Genomic DNA, 23,381 nt, shown 5'->3' with positions numbered 1-23,381 from the left:
TAGAAGGGGTCCCAGTTCTTTCCCATCCCTGTCTGAAGAGCGAGTGAGTGATGAGGAAGAGGGGGCCTGAGGCAGACTTGCAGCTGGGCTCCTTCTAGGCCCCTGTCCGGCAGCTTCTCCCGCCGGGCAGGAAGTGAGGCTGACTCTTCACTGTGTGTCTGAAGAGCAAGCAGTCAGCCTTTTAGGTAGTGAGGGCCAGGGCCGGTGGGGGGGAACACGGTGTACAGCATCTCTGGGCTCCTGTTCTCTACAATGATATGGAAATTCATCTTCATTTCCCTTAGTGATGCTTCAGATGTTATTCCTTTTAATAAATATCAATATACTTTATTTTATTATACAGTTTTTTTAAAGATTACATTTCATTTACAGTTCTGAGAAAATATTGGTTATATACCCCTTGTTGTGCAATACGTTCTTGAACCTTGCTTACACCCAATAGTTTGGACCTCCCGCTCCCTCACCCCTATATTGCCCCTCCCCCCTCCCCCCTGGTAATCACTAGTTTGTTCTCTATGAGTCTGCTTCTTTGTTATAGTCACTAGTTTGTTGTATTTTTTAGAGTCCACGTATAAACTGATATCATACAGTATTTGTCTTTCTCTGTCTGATTTATTTCACTTAGCATAATGTCCTCCAAGTCCATCCATGTTGCTGCAAACGGCAAAATTTTGTTTTTTATGGCTGACTAGTATTCCGTATGTGTGTGTGTGTGTGTGTGTATCCATTCATCTGCTGATGGACATTTAGGTTCCTTCCACATCTTGGCAATTGTAGATAACGCTGCTATGAATATTGGGTGCGTGTATCTTTTCAAATTAGTATCTTTTTTTTTTTTGAGATATATACCCAGGAATGGAATTGCTGGGTCACTTGGTGGTTCTATTTTTAGTTTTGTGAGAAACGGCATACTGTTTTCCACAATGGCCACACCAATTCACATCCGCACCAACAGTGTAGGAGGGATCCCTTTTCTCCACATCTTCGCCAACATTTGCTCTTCGCGTTCTTTTTGAAGGTAGCCATTCTGACAGGTATGAGGTGATATCTCATTGTGGTTTTGGTTTGCATTTCCCAGATGATTAGTTATACTGAGCATCTTTTCACGTGCCTGCAGGCCACCTGCATTTCCTCTTTGGACAGATGTCTATTCTGTTGTTCTGCCCGTTTTTAGTTGGGTCATTTGTCTTTTTGATGTTGAATTGTATGAGCTGTTTATATATGGTGGTTATTGCTCCCTTGTCAGTTGTATCATTTGCAAATATTTTCTCCCCTTCAGTAGGTTTTTTTTTATTTAGTCAGTGGATTCCTTTGCTGTGCAGAAGCTTTTAAGTATAATTAGGTCCCCGCTGTTTATTTTTCCTTTTATTTCCTTTGTTTTAGGAGATGGATCGAAAACGTTATTGCTGTAATTTACGTCAGAGAGGGTTCTGCCTATGTTTTCCTCTAGGAGTATTATAGTATCCAGTCTTGAATGTAGATCTTTAATCTATCTTGAGTTTATTTTTGTGTATGGTGTTAGAGAATGTTCTAAGTTCGTTCTTTGACAGGTAGCTGTCCAGTTTTCCCAGAACCACTTATTGAAGAGACTGTCTTTTCTCCATTCAATATCCTTGCTTCCTTTGTCGTAGATTCATTGACGGTAAGTGTGTGGGTTTACTTGTCGCCTCTTTATCCTGTTCCATTGATCTGTGTGTCTGTTTGGGGGCCAGTACTGCACTCTTTTGATTACTACAGCTCTGTAGTATAGTCTAAAGTCAGGGAGCATGATTCCTCCCGCTCTGTTCTTCATTCTCAAGATTGTTTTAGCTATTGGGGTTCTTTTCCTTTTCCGTACACTTTTTTAAGTTATTGGTTCTTGTTCTGAGAAAAATGCCATTGTTATTTTGACAGGGATTGCTTTGAATCTGTAGATTGCCTTGGGTAGTACGGCCACTGGGTTGTATGGTCAACAACACTGATTCTTCCAATCCAAGAACATGGTGTATCTTTCCATCTGTTGGTGTCATCTTCAGCTTCTCACATCAGTGTCTTGTAGTTATTGGAGTACAGGTCTTTGGTCTCCTTAGCTAGCTTTAGTACTAGATTTTTTTATTCTCTTTGATGTGATGGTAAATGGGATTGTTTCCTTAATTTCTCTTTCTGATGCTCCTTTGTTAGTGTATAAGATGCAACAGATTTCTGTATATTAATAATAATATTTAATAAGCTTCAGTATCTTAGTTTGTGAATGATATTGATTACGCATGTATTGGTACTTATGCAGCTCAAGACTGAGTTTTGCTATTTTGTAAAACAAATTGGGAAAGCTTCCATCATACTTCGCGATGCCAAAGTAGATAACACCGCACTGGAATAGAAATTTACTTGGAAATGTGAGAGTGATCAGCACTAAACTCGGTGGGGTCAAGAGAGAGAGAAGTAAAAGTGAAAGATAGTTAATTATTGGCTCCTCCTCCCTTTTCTTCTGTCAGTCTATAAAATTATAATTATGTGTGTATAACCTGGATTTGTCTGGCTCAGTTAAGAAAGGAGGAGAAAGGCAACCTGAATCAATAGGATCCCTGCTCACCATCTCAGTTCATCCGCAGACGTACACCGAGCCTCTGCTCTCTGGAGGGCTCGGTGTTAGCAGTGGGGACACTCGGAAAAGCAGGACAGCCCACACCTAGGATAGTCTAGGAGCCGCAGTCACATCGGGAAGTTGGTGACATGTCTCCTGAGTCCCATAGGGCAAAGGAAAATAGGGCGAGGGGGTGGGGGTCCGGGAGAGAGCACCCAAGTGTAAGTGCCCAGCGCCAGGGCAGTTCAGGGCTTTGGGAAGCTGGGGTGGGGGGAGGGCGGGGCTCCTTCTGTGGGAGGTGATGGTAATGAAGCTGGGTGTTGGCGGCAGGCAGACGTGCAGACGGCACTTGTTAGTGGTGAGAGGAACGTGTCAGGTGGGAGATTGCTCTGAGAAGCCCTCTGGGATCGTGGATACATCTCCTGGGCGAGAAGGGAAGGTGTACTTTGTTCAGGGATGCTTAGAGACCTGCTTATCCTGCCTGAGCTGCTAGAACACTCAGAATGCTCCAACTGCAGGGAGGAGTGGCGTTTAATGTGGCTCACAGTGTACTCAGTCTTGGCATATATAGTTGAAGAGGTTTGGAAACCGCCCCAAACTTGGGGTAGGATTTACTGGGGTGTGTTCTTGGAAACTGTCTGCTGGACACTTACACTGATGGGTCAGCTCCCCTCGATGGTCAGAATCCAAAGCCATAGATGAGGAATGGTCCTGGAAATCGCAGGGAGGAAACACCCACCGAGGCTGAATTCCAAACAGGGAATCCACCTCCGGCCCCCCCCGACAGCCCTGGGAGAGCCCCGGGCACGGGGTCCGGATCTGACGGGCGCTGATGCCCCCTCCCTGGGGGGTGAGAGAGGTGAGGGCCTGGGTGAGGGAGGCCGGCTTCAGGTCTGCACAGGGAAGGAGCCCAGCGCTGCCAGGAGTCAAGGTGGAACCGTGTGGAGGGACACAGATCAATGGAACAGGATAAATCCAGGTCGGTTCCGCTGTCAGCCCTGGGAGACCGCAGGCAGGGTGGCGGGGATCAGTGCCCCAACCCCCACCCCCGCTTCCCTCTCGGGGGTCCAGGCTGTGGAGGGGCCTGGGTCCAAGGGGAGCAAACTGAGGTGGGCAGAGGGAGGGGCCCAGGCCCAGCCTGGAGCCCAGGTGGGGAGCAGAGGGAGGGCTGAGGGACCCCCGGGGAATCCATCTCAGCCCCTGGCGTCCACGGTCCTGGGAAGCCCTGGGCTTGGTGGCCTGATGTGAGTCCACAGACTCCCCTGGGGGTCTCTGGGCAGTGAGGGCCTTGGTGTGAGGGTGTGGGCTCGGGTCAACAAGGGGGCGTCCCAGCAACCGCCAGGGCTGAAGCTGAGGACCCTGACGGAGGACAGAAGTGGCCAAACAGATCCCTCCCCTGCTGTCAGCCCTGGGAGGGCCTGCGTGTGATGAGCACTCGTGGGGCCTTGACTTCCTGACATCCGGGTCTCGGAGGGACTGTGGTCCTGGGATGAGGGGCGTGGCTTCGGGGGTTCCAAGGGGAGGCTACATGCTTCCTGAGTCAAAGTGAGGACCCCGAGGGACAACGGAGGATTCCTGCACCCGGGGACAGTGTTGGACATTGGAGGCCTTGGGGCAGGGTGAGCACCGGCGGCATTTCCTGACACCCGGGTCTCCGAGGGACTGGGGTCCTGGGGTGAGGGGCGGGGCCTCGGGTGGCCAGAGGCTAGACGACATGACGCCTAAGTGACGACCCTGAGGGAGAACTGAGGGCTCCCGGAACCCGGAAAATAGGCCATCCCACAGACAGGAAACCTTGCTAGCAGCTGTTCGGAGGCCCGAGGGCAGGACGGGCCCACGTGTTGTGTCCTGACTGCGGCACCCTGGTCTCAGAGAGACCGGGGACTTAGTGTGAGATGGGGGGTGGGGGGACCCTCAGATCTGCAGAGGAGAGAATCCAAGGTCCCACTGGGAGTGAAGCTGATGACTGTGAGCGAGCAGTGAGGACCCTGGACCCCAAAACACAGTCGGTCCTGGGAGGCCACAGGTCGGAACAAGCACAGGCGGCATTTCCTGCCATCCGGGTCTCGGAGGGACTGGGGTCCTGGGATGAGGGGCGTGGCTTCGGGGGTTCCAAGGGGAGGCTACATGCCGCCTGAGTCAAAGTGAGGACCCCGAGGGAGAACGGAGGATTCCTGCACCCCGGGACAGTGTTGGGGCTTGGAGGCCTTGGGGCAGGGTGAGCACCGGCGGCATTTCCTGCCATCCGGGCCTCAGAGGGACTGGGGTCCTGGGATGAGGGGCGGGGCCTCGGGGGTTCCAAGGGGAGGCTACATGCCGCCTGAGTCAAAGTGAGGACCCTGAAGGAGGAAGGAGGGGCCCCTGAACCCAGAAAAGTGGCCACCCCACAGAAAGGCGCCCTTGCTTTCAGCCGTCCGGCGGCCCGAGGGGAGGACAGGCCCACGTGGTTTGTCCTGACTTCCGCATCCGAGTCTCAGACAGACTGGGGACATAGTGAAAGGGCGGGGGCCTCAGGTCTGCGGAGGAGAGAATCTCAGGGCCGCCTGGGAGTGAAGGTGCCGACCGCGAGTTAGCATTCAGGGACCCTGGACCCCAGAACAGAGCCAGTCCTGGGAGACCATGGGGCGGAAGGACCTCGGGCAGCAGTTCCTGAAATGCGGGTCTCGGAAGGACTGGCGTCCCGGAATGACGGGCGGGGCCTCAGGTGGGCTGAGGGGGGAATCTCAGCTCCTGCCAGGAGTCAAGGGGAGGACCCTGAGGGAGGAGTGAGGGGACCAGAAACCCCAGAACAGAGGGGACGCAACCGATCCTGCCCCTGCTGTCAGCCCTGGGAGGCCCCCAGGCGGGATGAGCACACGTGGTGTGTCCTGACTTCCGCATCCAGGGCTCAGAGAGACCGGGGACTTACTATCAGGATGGGGCCCTCAGGTGGTTGGAGCGCAGAATCCCAGGTCCCGCTTGGAGTCACGGTGAGGACCCTGAGTTAGCGCGGAGAGGACCTCCCACCCTAGAAGAGTGGGAACCTGCCAGAGCCCAGGCCTGCTGCCAGCACGCGGGTCCAGGGCTGTGCCACAGTGTAGACCCCAGGTCTCCCCTCCTTTCTCTCCCAGGGGCTCCAGACACCGGGAGGTGAAGGCCTAGGTCTGAGACACGTGTCCTCGGGTCACAGAGCACAGGAGGCCGGCAGTGTCAGGACTGAAGGTGAGGTGTGGGCCCTGAGTGTGTGCCCGGGGGCTCCTGGAACAGAGGGGACCCCACGACGCCAACGTCCACTCCACCCACCCCCTGTCGCCCCCAAAGCCTCGGGCTGTGCCGGCTGCACCCTGAGGAGCTGCCTTACTTCCCCCGTCAGGTTCACAGACGACCGTCCACCAGGAGGAGAGCCCCTGTGAGGCCGAGGGCACCCCTGGAGAGGAGACCTGTAAGTGGCCTTTGTCAGAGCCCCCCAGGGTGGGTTTCTCAGCCCGGGCCGCTGACACTCCCTTTCTTCCCCAGGCCCGTGGGTCCCCATCTGTCACCCCTGGCCTCGCTCCTCTCAGCTGCCCGACACCACTCACCGTGCCTCCCGTTCAGATGCGTGACCTCCACCACACTGAAGCCGACTTTCAGGACCCAAGAGAGGCTGAGGGTTCCATGGATGAGCAGGACATTTGGGTGGAGGAGGAGGAGGAGGACGAGGAGGAGGAGGACGAGGAGGAGGAGGAGGAGGAGGAAGGCGGCGCATCCCCGTTGTCTCCCTCCTCCTCCTCCTCGTCGTCTTCCTACTCAGTCCTGTTCCTGGGCACTGGCGAGGAGGCGGCTGATTCTGGGACACCCAGTCCCACGCAGAGCCCTCAGGGTGTCTGCCCCTCCCCCACAGCCGTGGCAGCCCCTCCATGGAGCCAGTCGGAAGACAATGGCCTCAGAAGCCAAGGTGAGGAGGGGCCCAGCTCCGGGCAGGACCCGGCAGATGCCGAGTCCCGGCTCCAAGATGCATTACACTTAATGATGGCTGAACTGATGGGCTTCCTGCTCCACAAGTACCGCACAAAGCAGCCGACCTCAAAAGAGGAAATGCTGAATGCGGTCCTCAGAGATGACCAGGACCACTTCCCTGTGGTCTTGAGCCAAGCCTCTGAGTGTCTGCAGCTGGTCTTTGGGGTGGATGTGAAGGAGGTGGACCCCAGGGAGCACTTGTATGTCCTGGTCCCCACCCTGGGCCTCACCTACGATGGCATGCAGGACAACGGGCAGAGCATGCCCAACACTGGCCTCCTGGTGATACTTCTGGGTGTGATTGTCCTGGAGGGCGACTTTGCTCCTGAGGAGGCAGTCTGGCGAGCACTTAGCAAGATGGGGCTGTGTGCTGGGAGGGAGCACTTCATCTACGGGGAGCCCAGGGAACTCATCACCAACGTGTGGGTGCAGGAGGGGTACGTGGAGTACCGGCAGGTGGCCAACAGCGATCCCGCTCGCTACGAGTTCCTGTGGGGTCCCCGGGCCTACACGGAGACCAGCAAGCTGCAAGTCCTGGAACATTTCCTCAGGGTCAATAGAAGGGGTCCCAGTTCTTTCCCATCCCTGTCTGAAGAGCGAGTGAGTGATGAGGAAGAGGGGGCCTGAGGCAGACTTGCAGCTGGGCTCCTTCTAGGCCCCTGTCCGGCAGCTTCTCCCGCCGGGCAGGAAGTGAGGCTGACTCTTCACTGTGTGTCTGAAGAGCAAGCAGTCAGCCTTTTAGGTAGTGAGGGCCAGGGCCGGTGGGGGGGAACACGGTGTACAGCATCTCTGGGCTCCTGTTCTCTACAATGATATGGAAATTCATCTTCATTTCCCTTAGTGATGCTTCAGATGTTATTCCTTTTAATAAATATCAATATACTTTATTTTATTATACAGTTTTTTTAAAGATTACATTTCATTTACAGTTCTGAGAAAATATTGGTTATATACCCCTTGTTGTGCAATACGTTCTTGAACCTTGCTTACACCCAATAGTTTGGACCTCCCGCTCCCTCACCCCTATATTGCCCCTCCCCCCTCCCCCCTGGTAATCACTAGTTTGTTCTCTATGAGTCTGCTTCTTTGTTATAGTCACTAGTTTGTTGTATTTTTTAGAGTCCACGTATAAACTGATATCATACAGTATTTGTCTTTCTCTGTCTGATTTATTTCACTTAGCATAATGTCCTCCAAGTCCATCCATGTTGCTGCAAACGGCAAAATTTTGTTTTTTATGGCTGACTAGTATTCCGTATGTGTGTGTGTGTGTGTGTGTGTATCCATTCATCTGCTGATGGACATTTAGGTTCCTTCCACATCTTGGCAATTGTAGATAACGCTGCTATGAATATTGGGTGCGTGTATCTTTTCAAATTAGTATCTTTTTTTTTTTTGAGATATATACCCAGGAATGGAATTGCTGGGTCACTTGGTGGTTCTATTTTTAGTTTTGTGAGAAACGGCATACTGTTTTCCACAATGGCCACACCAATTCACATCCGCACCAACAGTGTAGGAGGGATCCCTTTTCTCCACATCTTCGCCAACATTTGCTCTTCGCGTTCTTTTTGAAGGTAGCCATTCTGACAGGTATGAGGTGATATCTCATTGTGGTTTTGGTTTGCATTTCCCAGATGATTAGTTATACTGAGCATCTTTTCACGTGCCTGCAGGCCACCTGCATTTCCTCTTTGGACAGATGTCTATTCTGTTGTTCTGCCCGTTTTTAGTTGGGTCATTTGTCTTTTTGATGTTGAATTGTATGAGCTGTTTATATATGGTGGTTATTGCTCCCTTGTCAGTTGTATCATTTGCAAATATTTTCTCCCCTTCAGTAGGTTTTTTTTTTATTTAGTCAGTGGATTCCTTTGCTGTGCAGAAGCTTTTAAGTATAATTAGGTCCCCGCTGTTTATTTTTCCTTTTATTTCCTTTGTTTTAGGAGATGGATCGAAAACGTTATTGCTGTAATTTACGTCAGAGAGGGTTCTGCCTATGTTTTCCTCTAGGAGTATTATAGTATCCAGTCTTGAATGTAGATCTTTAATCTATCTTGAGTTTATTTTTGTGTATGGTGTTAGAGAATGTACTAAGTTCGTTCTTTGACAGGTAGCTGTCCAGTTTTCCCAGAACCACTTATTGAAGAGACTGTCTTTTCTCCATTCAATATCCTTGCTTCCTTTGTCGTAGATTCATTGACGGTAAGTGTGTGGGTTTACTTGTCGCCTCTTTATCCTGTTCCATTGATCTGTGTGTCTGTTTGGGGGCCAGTACCGCACTCTTTTGATTACTACAGCTCTGTAGTATAGTCTAAAGTCAGGGAGCATGATTCCTCCCGCTCTGTTCTTCATTCTCAAGATTGTTTTAGCTATTGGGGTTCTTTTCCTTTTCCGTACACTTTTTTAAGTTATTGGTTCTTGTTCTGAGAAAAATGCCATTGTTATTTTGACAGGGATTGCTTTGAATCTGTAGATTGCCTTGGGTAGTACGGCCACTGGGTTGTATGGTCAACAACACTGATTCTTCCAATCCAAGAACATGGTGTATCTTTCCATCTGTTGGTGTCATCTTCAGCTTCTCACATCAGTGTCTTGTAGTTATTGGAGTACAGGTCTTTGGTCTCCTTAGCTAGCTTTAGTACTAGATTTTTTTATTCTCTTTGATGTGATGGTAAATGGGATTGTTTCCTTAATTTCTCTTTCTGATGCTCCTTTGTTAGTGTATAAGATGCAACAGATTTCTGTATATTAATAATAATATTTAATAAGCTTCAGTATCTTAGTTTGTGAATGATATTGATTACGCATGTATTGGTACTTATGCAGCTCAAGACTGAGTTTTGCTAATTTGTAAAACAAATTGGGAAAGCTTCCATCATACTTCGCGATGCCAAAGTAGATAACACCGCACTGGAATAGAAATTTACTTGGAAATGTGAGAGTGATCAGCACTAAACTCGGTGGGGTCAAGAGAGAGAGAAGTAAAAGTGAAAGATAGTTAATTATTGGCTCCTCCTCCCTTTTCTTCTGTCAGTCTATAAAATTATAATTATGTGTGTATAACCTGGATTTGTCTGGCTCAGTTAAGAAAGGAGGAGAAAGGCAACCTGAATCAATAGGATCCCTGCTCACCATCTCAGTTCATCCGCAGACGTACACCGAGCCTCTGCTCTCTGGAGGGCTCGGTGTTAGCAGTGGGGACACTCGGAAAAGCAGGACAGCCCACACCTAGGATAGTCTAGGAGCCGCAGTCACATCGGGAAGTTGGTGACATGTCTCCTGAGTCCCATAGGGCAAAGGAAAATAGGGCGAGGGGGTGGGGGTCCGGGAGAGAGCACCCAAGTGTAAGTGCCCAGCGCCAGGGCAGTTCAGGGCTTTGGGAAGCTGGGGTGGGGGGAGGGCGGGGCTCCTTCTGTGGGAGGTGATGGTAATGAAGCTGGGTGTTGGCGGCAGGCAGACGTGCAGACGGCACTTGTTAGTGGTGAGAGGAACGTGTCAGGTGGGAGATTGCTCTGAGAAGCCCTCTGGGATCGTGGATACATCTCCTGGGCGAGAAGGGAAGGTGTACTTTGTTCAGGGATGCTTAGAGACCTGCTTATCCTGCCTGAGCTGCTAGAACACTCAGAATGCTCCAACTGCAGGGAGGAGTGGCGTTTAATGTGGCTCACAGTGTACTCAGTCTTGGCATATATAGTTGAAGAGGTTTGGAAACCGCCCCAAACTTGGGGTAGGATTTACTGGGGTGTGTTCTTGGAAACTGTCTGCTGGACACTTACACTGATGGGTCAGCTCCCCTCGATGGTCAGAATCCAAAGCCATAGATGAGGAATGGTCCTGGAAATCGCAGGGAGGAAACACCCACCGAGGCTGAATTCCAAACAGGGAATCCACCTCCGGCCCCCCCGACAGCCCTGGGAGAGCCTCGGGCACGGGGTCCGGATCTGACGGGCGCTGATGCCCCCTCCCTGGGGGGTGAGAGAGGTGAGGGCCTGGGTGAGGGAGGCCGGCTTCAGGTCTGCACAGGGAAGGAGCCCAGCGCTGCCAGGAGTCAAGGTGGAACCGTGTGGAGGGACACAGATCAATGGAACAGGATAAATCCAGGTCGGTTCCGCTGTCAGCCCTGGGAGACCGCAGGCAGGGTGGCGGGGATCAGTGCCCCAACCCCCACCCCCGCTTCCCTCTCGGGGGTCCAGGCTGTGGAGGGGCCTGGGTCCAAGGGGAGCAAACTGAGGTGGGCAGAGGGAGGGGCCCAGGCCCAGCCTGGAGCCCAGGTGGGGAGCAGAGGGAGGGCTGAGGGACCCCCGGGGAATCCATCTCAGCCCCTGGCGTCCACGGTCCTGGGAAGCCCTGGGCTTGGTGGCCTGATGTGAGTCCACAGACTCCCCTGGGGGTCTCTGGGCAGTGAGGGCCTTGGTGTGAGGGTGTGGGCTCGGGTCAACAAGGGGGCGTCCCAGCAACCGCCAGGGCTGAAGCTGAGGACCCTGACGGAGGACAGAAGTGGCCAAACAGATCCCTCCCCTGCTGTCAGCCCTGGGAGGGCCTGCGTGTGATGAGCACTCGTGGGGCCTTGACTTCCTGACATCCGGGTCTCGGAGGGACTGTGGTCCTGGGATGAGGGGCGTGGCTTCGGGGGTTCCAAGGGGCGGCTACATGCTTCCTGAGTCAAAGTGAGGACCCCGAGGGACAACGGAGGATTCCTGCACCCGGGGACAGTGTTGGACATTGGAGGCCTTGGGGCAGGGTGAGCACCGGCGGCATTTCCTGACACCCGGGTCTCCGAGGGACTGGGGTCCTGGGGTGAGGGGCGGGGCCTCGGGTGGCCAGAGGCTAGACGACATGACGCCTAAGTGACGACCCTGAGGGAGAACTGAGGGCTCCCGGAACCCGGAAAAGAGGCCATCCCACAGACAGGGAACCTTGCTAGCAGCTGTCCGGAGGCCCGAGGGCAGGACTGGCCCACGTGTCGTGTCCTGACTGCGGCGCCCTGGTCTCAGAGAGACCGGGGACTTAGTGTGAGATGGGGGGTGGGGGGACCCTCAGATCTGCAGAGGAGAGAATCCAAGGTCCCACTGGGAGTGAAGCTGATGACTGTGAGCGAGCAGTGAGGACCCTGGACCCCAAAACACAGTCGGTCCTGGGAGGCCACAGGTCGGAACAAGCACAGGCGGCATTTCCTGCCATCCGGGTCTCGGAGGGACTGGGGTCCTGGGATGAGGGGCGTGGCTTCGGGGGTTCCAAGGGGAGGCTACATGCCGCCTGAGTCAAAGTGAGGACCCCGAGGGAGAACGGAGGATTCCTGCACCCCGGGACAGTGTTGGGGCTTGGAGGCCTTGGGGCAGGGTGAGCACCGGCGGCATTTCCTGCCATCCGGGCCTCAGAGGGACTGGGGTCCTGGGATGAGGGGCGGGGCCTCGGGGGTTCCAAGGGGAGGCTACATGCCGCCTGAGTCAAAGTGAGGACCCTGAAGGAGGAAGGAGGGGCCCCTGAACCCAGAAAAGTGGCCACCCCACAGAAAGGCGCCCTTGCTTTCAGCCGTCCGGCGGCCCGAGGGGAGGACAGGCCCACGTGGTTTGTCCTGACTTCCGCATCCGAGTCTCAGACAGACTGGGGACATAGTGAAAGGGCGGGGGCCTCAGGTCTGCGGAGGAGAGAATCTCAGGGCCGCCTGGGAGTGAAGGTGCCGACCGCGAGTTAGCATTCAGGGACCCTGGACCCCAGAACAGAGCCAGTCCTGGGAGACCATGGGGCGGGAGGACCTCGGGCAGCAGTTCCTGAAATGCGGGTCTCGGAAGGACTGGCGTCCCGGAATGACGGGCGGGGCCTCAGGTGGGCTGAGGGGGGAATCTCAGCTCCTGCCAGGAGTCAAGGGGAGGACCCTGAGGGAGGAGTGAGGGGACCAGAAACCCCAGAACAGAGGGGACGCAACCGATCCTGCCCCTGCTGTCAGCCCTGGGAGGCCCCCAGGCGGGATGAGCACACGTGGTGTGTCCTGACTTCCGCATCCAGGGCTCAGAGAGACCGGGGACTTACTATCAGGATGGGGCCCTCAGGTGGTTGGAGCGCAGAATCCCAGGTCCCGCTTGGAGTCACGGTGAGGACCCTGAGTTAGCGCGGAGAGGACCTCCCACCCTAGAAGAGTGGGAACCTGCCAGAGCCCAGGCCTGCTGCCAGCACGCGGGTCCAGGGCTGTGCCACAGTGTAGACCCCAGGTCTCCCCTCCTTTCTCTCCCAGGGGCTCCAGACACCGGGAGGTGAAGGCCTAGGTCTGAGACACGTGTCCTCGGGTCACAGAGCACAGGAGGCCGGCAGTGTCAGGACTGAAGGTGAGGTGTGGGCCCTGAGTGTGTGCCCGGGGGCTCCTGGAACAGAGGGGACCCCACGACGCCAACGTCCACTCCACCCACCCCCTGTCGCCCCCAAAGCCTCGGGCTGTGCCGGCTGCACCCTGAGGAGCTGCCTTACTTCCCCCGTCAGGTTCACAGACGACCGTCCACCAGGAGGAGAGCCCCTGTGAGGCCGAGGGCACCCCTGGAGAGGAGACCTGTAAGTGGCCTTTGTCAGAGCCCCCCAGGGTGGGTTTCTCAGCCCGGGCCGCTGACACTCCCTTTCTTCCCCAGGCCCGTGGGTCCCCATCTGTCACCCCTGGCCTCGCTCCTCTCAGCTGCCCGACACCACTCACCGTGCCTCCCGTTCAGATGCGTGACCTCCACCACACTGAAGCCGACTTTAAGGACCCAAGAGCGGCTGAGGATTCCATGGATGAGCAGGACATTTGGGTGGAGGAGGAGGAGGAGGACGAGGAGGAGGAGGACGAGGAGGAGGAGGAGGAGGAGGAAGGCGGCGCATCCCCGTTGTCTCCCTCCTCCTCCTCCTCGTCGTCTTCCTACTCAGTCCTGTTCCTGGGCACTGGCGAGGAGGCGGCTGATTCTGGGACACCCAGTCCCACGCAGAGCCCTCAGGGTGTCTGCCCCTCCCCCACAGCCGTGGCAGCCCCTCCATGGAGCCAGTCGGAAGACAATGGCCTCAGAAGCCAAGGTGAGGAGGGGCCCAGCTCCAGGCAGGACCCGGCAGATGCCGAGTCCCGGCTCCAAGATGCATTACACTTAATGATGGCTGAACTGATGGGCTTCCTGCTCCACAAGTACCGCACAAAGCAGCCGACCTCAAAAGAGGAAATGCTGAATGCGGTCCTCAGAGATGACCAGGACCACTTCCCTGTGGTCTTGAGCCAAGCCTCTGAGTGTCTGCAGCTGGTCTTTGGGGTGGATGTGAAGGAGGTGGACCCCAGGGAGCACTTGTATGTCCTGGTCCCCACCCTGGGCCTCACCTACGATGGCATGCAGGACAACGGGCAGAGCATGCCCAACACTGGCCTCCTGGTGATACTTCTGGGTGTGATTGTCCTGGAGGGCGACTTTGCTCCTGAGGAGGCAGTCTGGCGAGCACTTAGCAAGATGGGGCTGTGTGCTGGGAGGGAGCACTTCATCTACGGGGAGCCCAGGGAACTCATCACCAACGTGTGGGTGCAGGAGGGGTACGTGGAGTACCGGCAGGTGGCCAACAGCGATCCCGCTCGCTACGAGTTCCTGTGGGGTCCCCGGGCCTACACGGAGACCAGCAAGCTGCAAGTCCTGGAACATTTCCTCAGGGTCAATAGAAGGGGTCCCAGTTCTTTCCCATCCCTGTTTGAAGAGCGAGTGAGTGATGAGGAAGAGGGGGCCTGAGGCAGACTTGCAGCTGGGCTCCTTCTAGGCCCCTGTCCGGCAGCTTCTCCCGCCGGGCAGGAAGTGAGGCTGACTCTTCACTGTGTGTCTGAAGAGCAAGCAGTCAGCCTTTTAGGTAGTGAGGGCCAGGGCCGGTGGGGGGGAACACGGTGTACAGCATCTCTGGGCTCCTGTTCTCTACAATGATATGGAAATTCATCTTCATTTCCCTTAGTGATGCTTCAGATGTTATTCCTTTTAATAAATATCAATATACTTTATTTTATTATACAGTTTTTTTAAAGATTACATTTCATTTACAGTTCTGAGAAAATATCGGTTATATACCCCTTGTTGTGCAATACGTTCTTGAACCTTGCTTACACCCAATAGTTTGGACCTCCCGCTCCCTCACCCCTATATTGCCCCTCCCCCCTCCCCCCTGGTAATCACTAGTTTGTTCTCTATGAGTCTGCTTCTTTGTTATAGTCACTAGTTTGTTGTATTTTTTAGAGTCCACGTATAAACTGATATCATACAGTATTTGTCTTTCTCTGTCTGATTTATTTCACTTAGCATAATGTCCTCCAAGTCCATCCATGTTGCTGCAAACGGCAAAATTTTGTTTTTTATGGCTGACTAGTATTCCGTATGTGTGTGTGTGTGTGTGTGTGTGTGTGTGTGTTTGTGTGTATCCATTCATCTGCTGATGGACATTTAGGTTCCTTCCACATCTTGGCAATTGTAGATAACGCTGCTATGAATATTGGGTGCGTGTATCTTTTCAAATTAGTATCTTTTTTTTTTTTGAGATATATACCCAGGAATGGAATTGCTGGGTCACTTGGTGGTTCTATTTTTAGTTTTGTGAGAAACGGCATACTGTTTTCCACAATGGCCACACCAATTCACATCCGCACCAACAGTGTAGGAGGGATCCCTTTTCTCCACATCTTCGCCAACATTTGCTCTTCGCGTTCTTTTTGAAGGTAGCCATTCTGACAGGTATGAGGTGATATCTCATTGTGGTTTTGGTTTGCATTTCCCAGATGATTAGTTATACTGAGCATCTTTTCACGTGCCTGCAGGCCACCTGCATTTCCTCTTTGGACAGATGTCTATTCTGTTGTTCTGCCCGTTTTTAGTTGGGTCATTTGTCTTTTTGATGTTGAATTGTATGAGCTGTTTATATATGGTGGTTATTGCTCCCTTGTCAGTTGTATCATTTGCAAATATTTTCTCCCCTTCAGTAGGTTTTTTTTTTATTTAGTCAGTGGATTCCTTTGCTGTGCAGAAGCTTTTAAGTATAATTAGGTCCCCGCTGTTTATTTTTCCTTTTATTTCCTTTGTTTTAGGAGATGGATCGAAAACGTTATTGCTGTAATTTACGTCAGAGAGGGTTCTGCCCATGTTTTCCTCTAGGAGTATTATAGTATCCAGTCTTGAATGTAGATCTTTAATCTATCTTGAGTTTATTTTTGTGTATGGTGTTAGAGAATGTTCTAAGTTCGTTCTTTGACAGGTAGCTGTCCAGTTTTCCCAGAACCACTTATTGAAGAGACTGTCTTTTCTCCATTCAATATCCTTGCTTCCTTTGTCGTAGATTCATTGACGGTAAGTGTGTGGGTTTACTTGTCGCCTCTTTATCCTGTTCCATTGATCTGTGTGTCTGTTTGGGGGCCAGTACCGCACTCTTTTGATTACTACAGCTCTGTAGTATAGTCTAAAGTCAGGGAGCATGATTCCTCCCGCTCTGTTCTTCATTCTCAAGATTGTTTTAGCTATTGGGGTTCTTTTCCTTTTCCGTACACTTTTTTAAGTTATTGGTTCTTGTTCTGAGAAAAATGCCATTGTTATTTTGACAGGGATTGCTTTGAATCTGTAGATTGCCTTGGGTAGTACGGCCACTGGGTTGTATGGTCAACAACACTGATTCTTCCAATCCAAGAACACGGTGTATCTTTCCATCTGTTGGTGTCATCTTCAGCTTCTCACATCAGTGTCTTGTAGTTATTGGAGTACAGGTCTTTGGTCTCCTTAGCTAGCTTTAGTACTAGATTTTTTTATTCTCTTTGATGTGATGGTAAATGGGATTGTTTCCTTAATTTCTCTTTCTGATGCTCCTTTGTTAGTGTATAAGATGCAACAGATTTCTGTATATTAATAATAATATTTAATAAGCTTCAGTATCTTAGTTTGTGAATGATATTGATTACGCATGTATTGGTACTTATGCAGCTCAGGACTGAGTTTTGCTATTTTGTAAAACAAATTGGGAAAGCTTCCATCATACTTCGCGATGCCAAAGTAGATAACACCGCACTGGAATAGAAATTTACTTGGAAATGTGAGAGTGATCAGCACTAAACTCGGTGGGGTCAAGAGAGAGAGAAGTAAAAGTGAAAGATAGTTAATTATTGGCTCCTCCTCCCTTTTCTTCTGTCAGTCTATAAAATTATAATTATGTGTGTATAACCTGGATTTGTCTGGCTCAGTTAAGAAAGGAGGAGAAAGGCAACCTGAATCAATAGGATCCCTGCTCACCATCTCAGTTCATCCGCAGACGTACACTGAGCCTCTGCTCTCTGGAGGGCTCGGTGTTAGCAGTGGGGACACTCGGAAAAGCAGGACAGCCCACACCTAGGATAGTCTAGGAGCCGCAGTCACATCGGGAAGTTGGTGACATGTCTCCTGAGTCCCATAGGGCAAAGGAAAATAGGGCGAGGGGGTGGGGGTCCGGGAGAGAGCACCCAAGTGTAAGTGCCCAGCGCCAGGGCAGTTCAGGGCTTTGGGAAGCTGGGGTGGGGGGAGGGCGGGGCTCCTTCTGTGGGAGGTGATGGTAATGAAGCTGGGTGTTGGCGGCAGGCAGACGTGCAGACGGCACTTGTTAGTGGTGAGAGGAACGTGTCAGGTGGGAGATTGCTCTGAGAAGCCCTCTGGGATCGTGGATACATCTCCTGGGCGAGAAGGGAAGGTGTACTTTGTTCAGGGATGCTTAGAGACCTGCTTATCCTGCCTGAGCTGCTAGAACACTCAGAATGCTCCAACTGCAGGGAGGAGTGGCGTTTAATGTGGCTCACAGTGTACTCAGTCTTGGCATATATAGTTGAAGAGGTTTGGAAACCGCCCCAAACTTGGGGTAGGATTTACTGGGGTGTGTTCTTGGAAACTGTCTGCTGGACACTTACACTGATGGGTCAGCTCCCCTCGATGGTCAGAATCCAAAGCCATAGATGAGGAATGGTCCTGGAAATCGCAGGGAGGAAACACCCACCGAGGCTGAATTCCAAACAGGGAATCCACCTCCGGCCCCCCCGACAGCCCTGGGAGAGCCCCGGGCACGGGGTCCGGATCTGACGGGCGCTGATGCCCCCTCCCTGGGGGGTGAGAGAGGTGAGGGCCTGGGTGAGGGAGGCCGGCTTCAGGTCTGCACAGGGAAGGAGCCCAGCGCTGCCAGGAGTCAAGGTGGAACCGTGTGGAGGGACACAGATCAATGGAACAGGATAAATCCAGGTCGGTTCCGCTGTCAGCCCTGGGAGACCGCAGGCAGGGTGGCGGGGATCAGTGCCCCAACCCCCACCCCCGCTTCCCTCTCGGGGGTCCAGGCTGTGGAGGGGCCTGGGTCCAAGGGGAGCAAACTGAGGTGGGCAGAGGGAGGGGCCCAGGCCCAGCCTGGAGCCCAGGTGGGGAGCAGAGGGAGGGCTGAGGGACCCCCGGGGAATCCATCTCAGCCCCTGGCGTCCACGGTCCTGGGAAGCCCTGGGCTTGGTGGCCTGATGTGAGTCCACAGACTCCCCTGGGGGTCTCTGGGCAGTGAGGGCCTTGGTGTGAGGGTGTGGGCTCGGGTCAACAAGGGGGCGTCCCAGCAACCGCCAGGGCTGAAGCTGAGGACCCTGACGGAGGACAGAAGTGGCCAAACAGATCCCTCCCCTGCTGTCAGCCCTGGGAGGGCCTGCGTGTGATGAGCACTCGTGGGGCCTTGACTTCCTGACATCCGGGTCTCGGAGGGACTGTGGTCCTGGGATGAGGGGCGTGGCTTCGGGGGTTCCAAGGGGAGGCTACATGCTTCCTGAGTCAAAGTGAGGACCCCGAGGGACAACGGAGGATTCCTGCACCCGGGGACAGTGTTGGACATTGGAGGCCTTGGGGCAGGGTGAGCACCGGCGGCATTTCCTGACACCCGGGTCTCCGAGGAACTGGGGTCCTGGGGTGAGGGGCGGGGCCTCGGGTGGCCAGAGGCTAGACGACATGACGCCTAAGTGACGACCGTGAGGGAGAACTGAGGGCTCCCCGAACCCGGAAAAGAGGCCATCCCACAGACAGGGAACCTTGCTAGCAGCTGTCCGGAGGCCCGAGGGCAGGACGGGCCCACGTGTTGTGTCCTGACTGCGGCACCCTGGTCTCAGAGAGACCGGGGACTTATTGTGAGATGGGGGGTGGGGGGACCCTCAGATCTGCAGAGGAGAGAATCCAAGGTCCCACTGGGAGTGAAGCTGATGACTGTGAGCGAGCAGTGAGGACCCTGGACCCCAAAACACAGTCAGTCCTGGGAGGCCACAGGTCGGAACAAGCACAGGCGGCATTTCCTGCCATCCGGGTCTCGGAGGGACTGGGGTCCTGGGATGAGGGGCGTGGCTTCGGGGGTTCCAAGGGGAGGCTACATGCCGCCTGAGTCAAAGTGAGGACCCCGAGGGAGAACGGAGGATTCCTGCACCCCGGGACAGTGTTGGGGCTTGGAGGCCTTGGGGCAGGGTGAGCACCGGCGGCATTTCCTGCCATCCGGGCCTCAGAGGGACTGGGGTCCTGGGATGAGGGGCGGGGGCCTCGGGGGTTCCAAGGGGAGGCTACATGCCACCTGAGTCAAAGTGAGGACCCTGAAGGAGGAAGGAGGGGCCCCTGAACCCAGAAAAGTGGCCACCCCACAGAAAGGCGCCCTTGCTTTCAGCCGTCCGGCGGCCCGAGGGGAGGACAGGCCCACGTGGTTTGTCCTGACTTCCGCATCCGAGTCTCAGACAGACTGGGGACATAGTGAAAGGGCGGGGGCCTCAGGTCTGCGGAGGAGAGAATCTCAGGGCCGCCTGGGAGTGAAGGTGACGACCGCGACTTAGCATTCAGGGACCCTGGACCCCAGAACAGAGTCAGTCCTGGGAGACCATGGGCGGGAGGACCTCGGGCAGCAGTTCCTGAAATGCGGGTCTCGGAAGGACTGGCGTCACGGAATGACGGGCGGGGCCTCAGGTGGGCTGAGGGGGGAATCTCAGCTCCTGCCAGGAGTCAAGCTGAAGACCCTGAGAGAGGAGTGAGGGTACCAGAGACCCCAGAACAGAGGGGACGCAACCCAGGGGACGCCCTGGGAGGCCCCCAGGCGGGATGAGCACACGTGGTGTGTCCTGACTTCCGCATCCAGGGCTCAGAGAGACCGGGGACTTACTATCAGGATGGGGCCCTCAGGTGGTTGGAGCGCAGAATCCCAGGTCCCGCTTGGAGTCACGGTGAGGACCCTGAGTTAGCGCGGAGAGGACCTCCCACCCTAGAAGAGTGGGAACCTGCCAGAGCCCAGGCCTGCTGCCAGCACGCGGGTCCAGGGCTGTGCCACAGTGTAGACCCCAGGTCTCCCCTCCTTTCTCTCCCAGGGGCTCCAGACACCGGGAGGTGAAGGCCTAGGTCTGAGACACGTGTCCTCGGGTCACAGAGCACAGGAGGCCGGCAGTGTCAGGACTGAAGGTGAGGTGTGGGCCCTGAGTGTGTGCCCGGGGGCTCCTGGAACAGAGGGGACCCCACGACGCCAACGTCCACTCCACCCACCCCCTGTCGCCCCCAAAGCCTCGGGCTGTGCCGGCTGCACCCTGAGGAGCTGCCTTACTTCCCCCGTCAGGTTCACAGACGACCGTCCACCAGGAGGAGAGCCCCTGTGAGGCCGAGGGCACCCCTGGAGAGGAGACCTGTAAGTGGCCTTTGTCAGAGCCCCCCAGGGTGGGTTTCTCAGCCCGGGCCGCTGACACTCCCTTTCTTCCCCAGGCCCGTGGGTCCCCATCTGTCACCCCTGGCCTCGCTCCTCTCAGCTGCCCGACACCACTCACCGTGCCTCCCGTTCAGATGCGTGACCTCCACCACACTGAAGCCGACTTTAAGGACCCAAGAGCGGCTGAGGATTCCATGGATGAGCAGGACATTTGGGTGGAGGAGGAGGAGGAGGACGAGGAGGAGGAGGACGAGGAGGAGGAGGAGGAGGAGGAAGGCGGCGCATCCCCGTTGTCTCCCTCCTCCTCCTCCTCGTCGTCTTCCTACTCAGTCCTGTTCCTGGGCACTGGCGAGGAGGCGGCTGATTCTGGGACACCCAGTCCCACGCAGAGCCCTCAGGGTGTCTGCCCCTCCCCCACAGCCGTGGCAGCCCCTCCATGGAGCCAGTCGGAAGACAATGGCCTCAGAAGCCAAGGTGAGGAGGGGCCCAGCTCCGGGCAGGACCCGGCAGATGCCGAGTCCCGGCTCCAAGATGCATTACACTTAATGATGGCTGAACTGATGGGCTTCCTGCTCCACAAGTACCGCACAAAGCAGCCGACCTCAAAAGAGGAAATGCTGAATGCGGTCCTCAGAGATGACCAGGACCACTTCCCTGTGGTCTTGAGCCAAGCCTCTGAGTGTCTGCAGCTGGTCTTTGGGGTGGATGTGAAGGAGGTGGACCCCAGGGAGCACTTGTATGTCCTGGTCCCCACCCTGGGCCTCACCTACGATGGCATGCAGGACGACGGGCAGAGCATGCCCAACACTGGCCTCCTGGTGATACTTCTGGGTGTGATTGTCCTGGAGGGCGACTTTGCTCCTGAGGAGGCAGTCTGGCGAGCACTTAGCAAGATGGGGCTGTGTGCTGGGAGGGAGCACTTCATCTACGGGGAGCCCAGGGAACTCATCACCAACGTGTGGGTGCAGGAGGGGTACGTGGAGTACCGGCAGGTGGCCAACAGCGATCCCGCTCGCTACGAGTTCCTGTGGGGTCCCCGGGCCTACACGGAGACCAGCAAGCTGCAAGTCCTGGAACATTTCCTCAGGGTCAATAGAAGGGGTCCCAGTTCTTTCCCATCCCTGTCTGAAGAGCGAGTGAGTGATGAGGAAGAGGGGGCCTGAGGCAGACTTGCAGCTGGGCTCCTTCTAGGCCCCTGTCCGGCAGCTTCTCCCGCCGGGCAGGAAGTGAGGCTGACTCTTCACTGTGTGTCTGAAGAGCAAGCAGTCAGCCTTTTAGGTAGTGAGGGCCAGGGCCGGCGGGGGGGGAACACGGTGTACAGCATCTCTGGGCTCCTGTTCTCTACAATGATATGGAAATTCATCTTCATTTCCCTTAGTGATGCTTCAGATGTTATTCCTTTTAATAAATATCAATATACTTTATTTTATTATACAGTTTTTTTAAAGATTACATTTCATTTACAGTTCTGAGAAAATATCGGTTATATACCCCTTGTTGTGCAATACGTTCTTGAACCTTGCTTACACCCAATAGTTTGGACCTCCCGCTCCCTCACCCCTATATTGCCCCTCCCCCCTCCCCCCTGGTAATCACTAGTTTGTTCTCTATGAGTCTGCTTCTTTGTTATAGTCACTAGTTTGTTGTATTTTTTAGAGTCCACGTATAAACTGATATCATACAGTATTTGTCTTTCTCTGTCTGATTTATTTCACTTAGCATAATGTCCTCCAAGTCCATCCATGTTGCTGCAAACGGCAAAATTTTGTTTTTAATGGCTGACTAGTATTCCGTATGTGTGTGTGTGTGTGTGTGTGTGTGTTTGTGTGTATCCATTCATCTGCTGATGGACATTTAGGTTCCTTCCACATCTTGGCAATTGTAGATAACGCTGCTATGAATATTGGGTGCGTGTATCTTTTCAAATTAGTATCTTTTTTTTTTTTGAGATATATACCCAGGAATGGAATTGCTGGGTCACTTGGTGGTTCTATTTTTAGTTTTGTGAGAAACGGCATACTGTTTTCCACAATGGCCACACCAATTCACATCCGCACCAACAGTGTAGGAGGGATCCCTTTTCTCCACATCTTCGCCAACATTTGCTCTTCGCGTTCTTTTTGAAGGTAGCCATTCTGACAGGTATGAGGTGATATCTCATTGTGGTTTTGGTTTGCATTTCCCAGATGATTAGTTATACTGAGCATCTTTTCACGTGCCTGCAGGCCACCTGCATTTCCTCTTTGGACAGATGTCTATTCTGTTGTTCTGCCCGTTTTTAGTTGGGTCATTTGTCTTTTTGATGTTGAATTGTATGAGCTGTTTATATATGGTGGTTATTGCTCCCTTGTCAGTTGTATCATTTGCAAATATTTTCTCCCCTTCAGTAGGTTTTTTTTTTATTTAGTCAGTGGATTCCTTTGCTGTGCAGAAGCTTTTAAGTATAATTAGGTCCCCGCTGTTTATTTTTCCTTTTATTTCCTTTGTTTTAGGAGATGGATCGAAAACGTTATTGCTGTAATTTACGTCAGAGAGGGTTCTGCCCATGTTTTCCTCTAGGAGTATTATAGTATCCAGTCTTGAATGTAGATCTTTAATCTATCTTGAGTTTATTTTTGTGTATGGTGTTAGAGAATGTTCTAAGTTCGTTCTTTGACAGGTAGCTGTCCAGTTTTCCCAGAACCACTTATTGAAGAGACTGTCTTTTCTCCATTCAATATCCTTGCTTCCTTTGTCGTAGATTCATTGACGGTAAGTGTGTGGGTTTACTTGTCACCTCTTTATCCTGTTCCATTGATCTGTGTGTCTGTTTGGGGGCCAGTACCGCACTCTTTTGATTACTACAGCTCTGTAGTATAGTCTAAAGTCAGGGAGCATGATTCCTCCCGCTCTGTTCTTCATTCTCAAGATTGTTTTAGCTATTGGGGTTCTTTTCCTTTTCCGTACACTTTTTTAAGTTATTGGTTCTTGTTCTGAGAAAAATGCCATTGTTATTTTGACAGGGATTGCTTTGAATCTGTAGATTGCCTTGGGTAGTACGGCCACTGGGTTGTATGGTCAACAACACTGATTCTTCCAATCCAAGAACACGGTGTATCTTTCCATCTGTTGGTGTCATCTTCAGCTTCTCACATCAGTGTCTTGTAGTTATTGGAGTACAGGTCTTTGGTCTCCTTAG

The 23,381-nt window shown here is 53.6% G+C and overlaps 2 protein-coding genes across 5 annotated transcripts; both read left to right on the top strand.

Annotated features, from left to right (window-relative positions):
- The first annotated feature begins 6,350 nt into the window (after window positions 1-6,350).
- LOC140691776 (melanoma-associated antigen 8-like) lies at window positions 6,351-7,341 on the top strand. Its single transcript, XM_072955877.1, has one exon. The coding sequence runs from the start codon at window positions 6,548-6,550 to the stop codon at window positions 7,163-7,165; it is 618 nt and encodes a 205-aa protein (XP_072811978.1). The 5' UTR covers window positions 6,351-6,547; the 3' UTR covers window positions 7,166-7,341.
- A 10,932-nt stretch (window positions 7,342-18,273) lies between these two features.
- LOC140691866 (melanoma-associated antigen 8-like) lies at window positions 18,274-21,498 on the top strand. 4 transcript variants are annotated; one of them, XM_072956163.1, is made up of 4 exons: window positions 18,274-18,394; window positions 19,875-19,965; window positions 20,117-20,185; window positions 20,260-21,498. In XM_072956163.1, exon 4 carries the CDS (start codon window positions 20,338-20,340, stop codon window positions 21,364-21,366), a length of 1,029 nt encoding a protein of 342 aa, XP_072812264.1. In that variant the 5' UTR covers window positions 18,274-18,394; window positions 19,875-19,965; window positions 20,117-20,185; window positions 20,260-20,337; the 3' UTR covers window positions 21,367-21,498. The 4 variants fall into 4 exon arrangements, with proteins under 4 accessions (XP_072812264.1, XP_072812263.1, XP_072812265.1 ...); XM_072956162.1 differs by lacking the exon at window positions 18,274-18,394 and adding an exon at window positions 18,849-18,993; XM_072956164.1 differs by lacking the exon at window positions 18,274-18,394 and adding an exon at window positions 19,125-19,331.
- Window positions 21,499-23,381: the final 1,883 nt, after the last annotated feature.

This window comes from Vicugna pacos, chromosome X (assembly GCF_048564905.1).
Source record: "Vicugna pacos chromosome X, VicPac4, whole genome shotgun sequence".
NCBI classification, from domain to species: domain Eukaryota; kingdom Metazoa; phylum Chordata; class Mammalia; order Artiodactyla; family Camelidae; genus Vicugna; species Vicugna pacos.
Note: the sequence above shows the minus strand (reverse complement) of the source record. Positions and strands in the feature narration are given on the sequence as shown.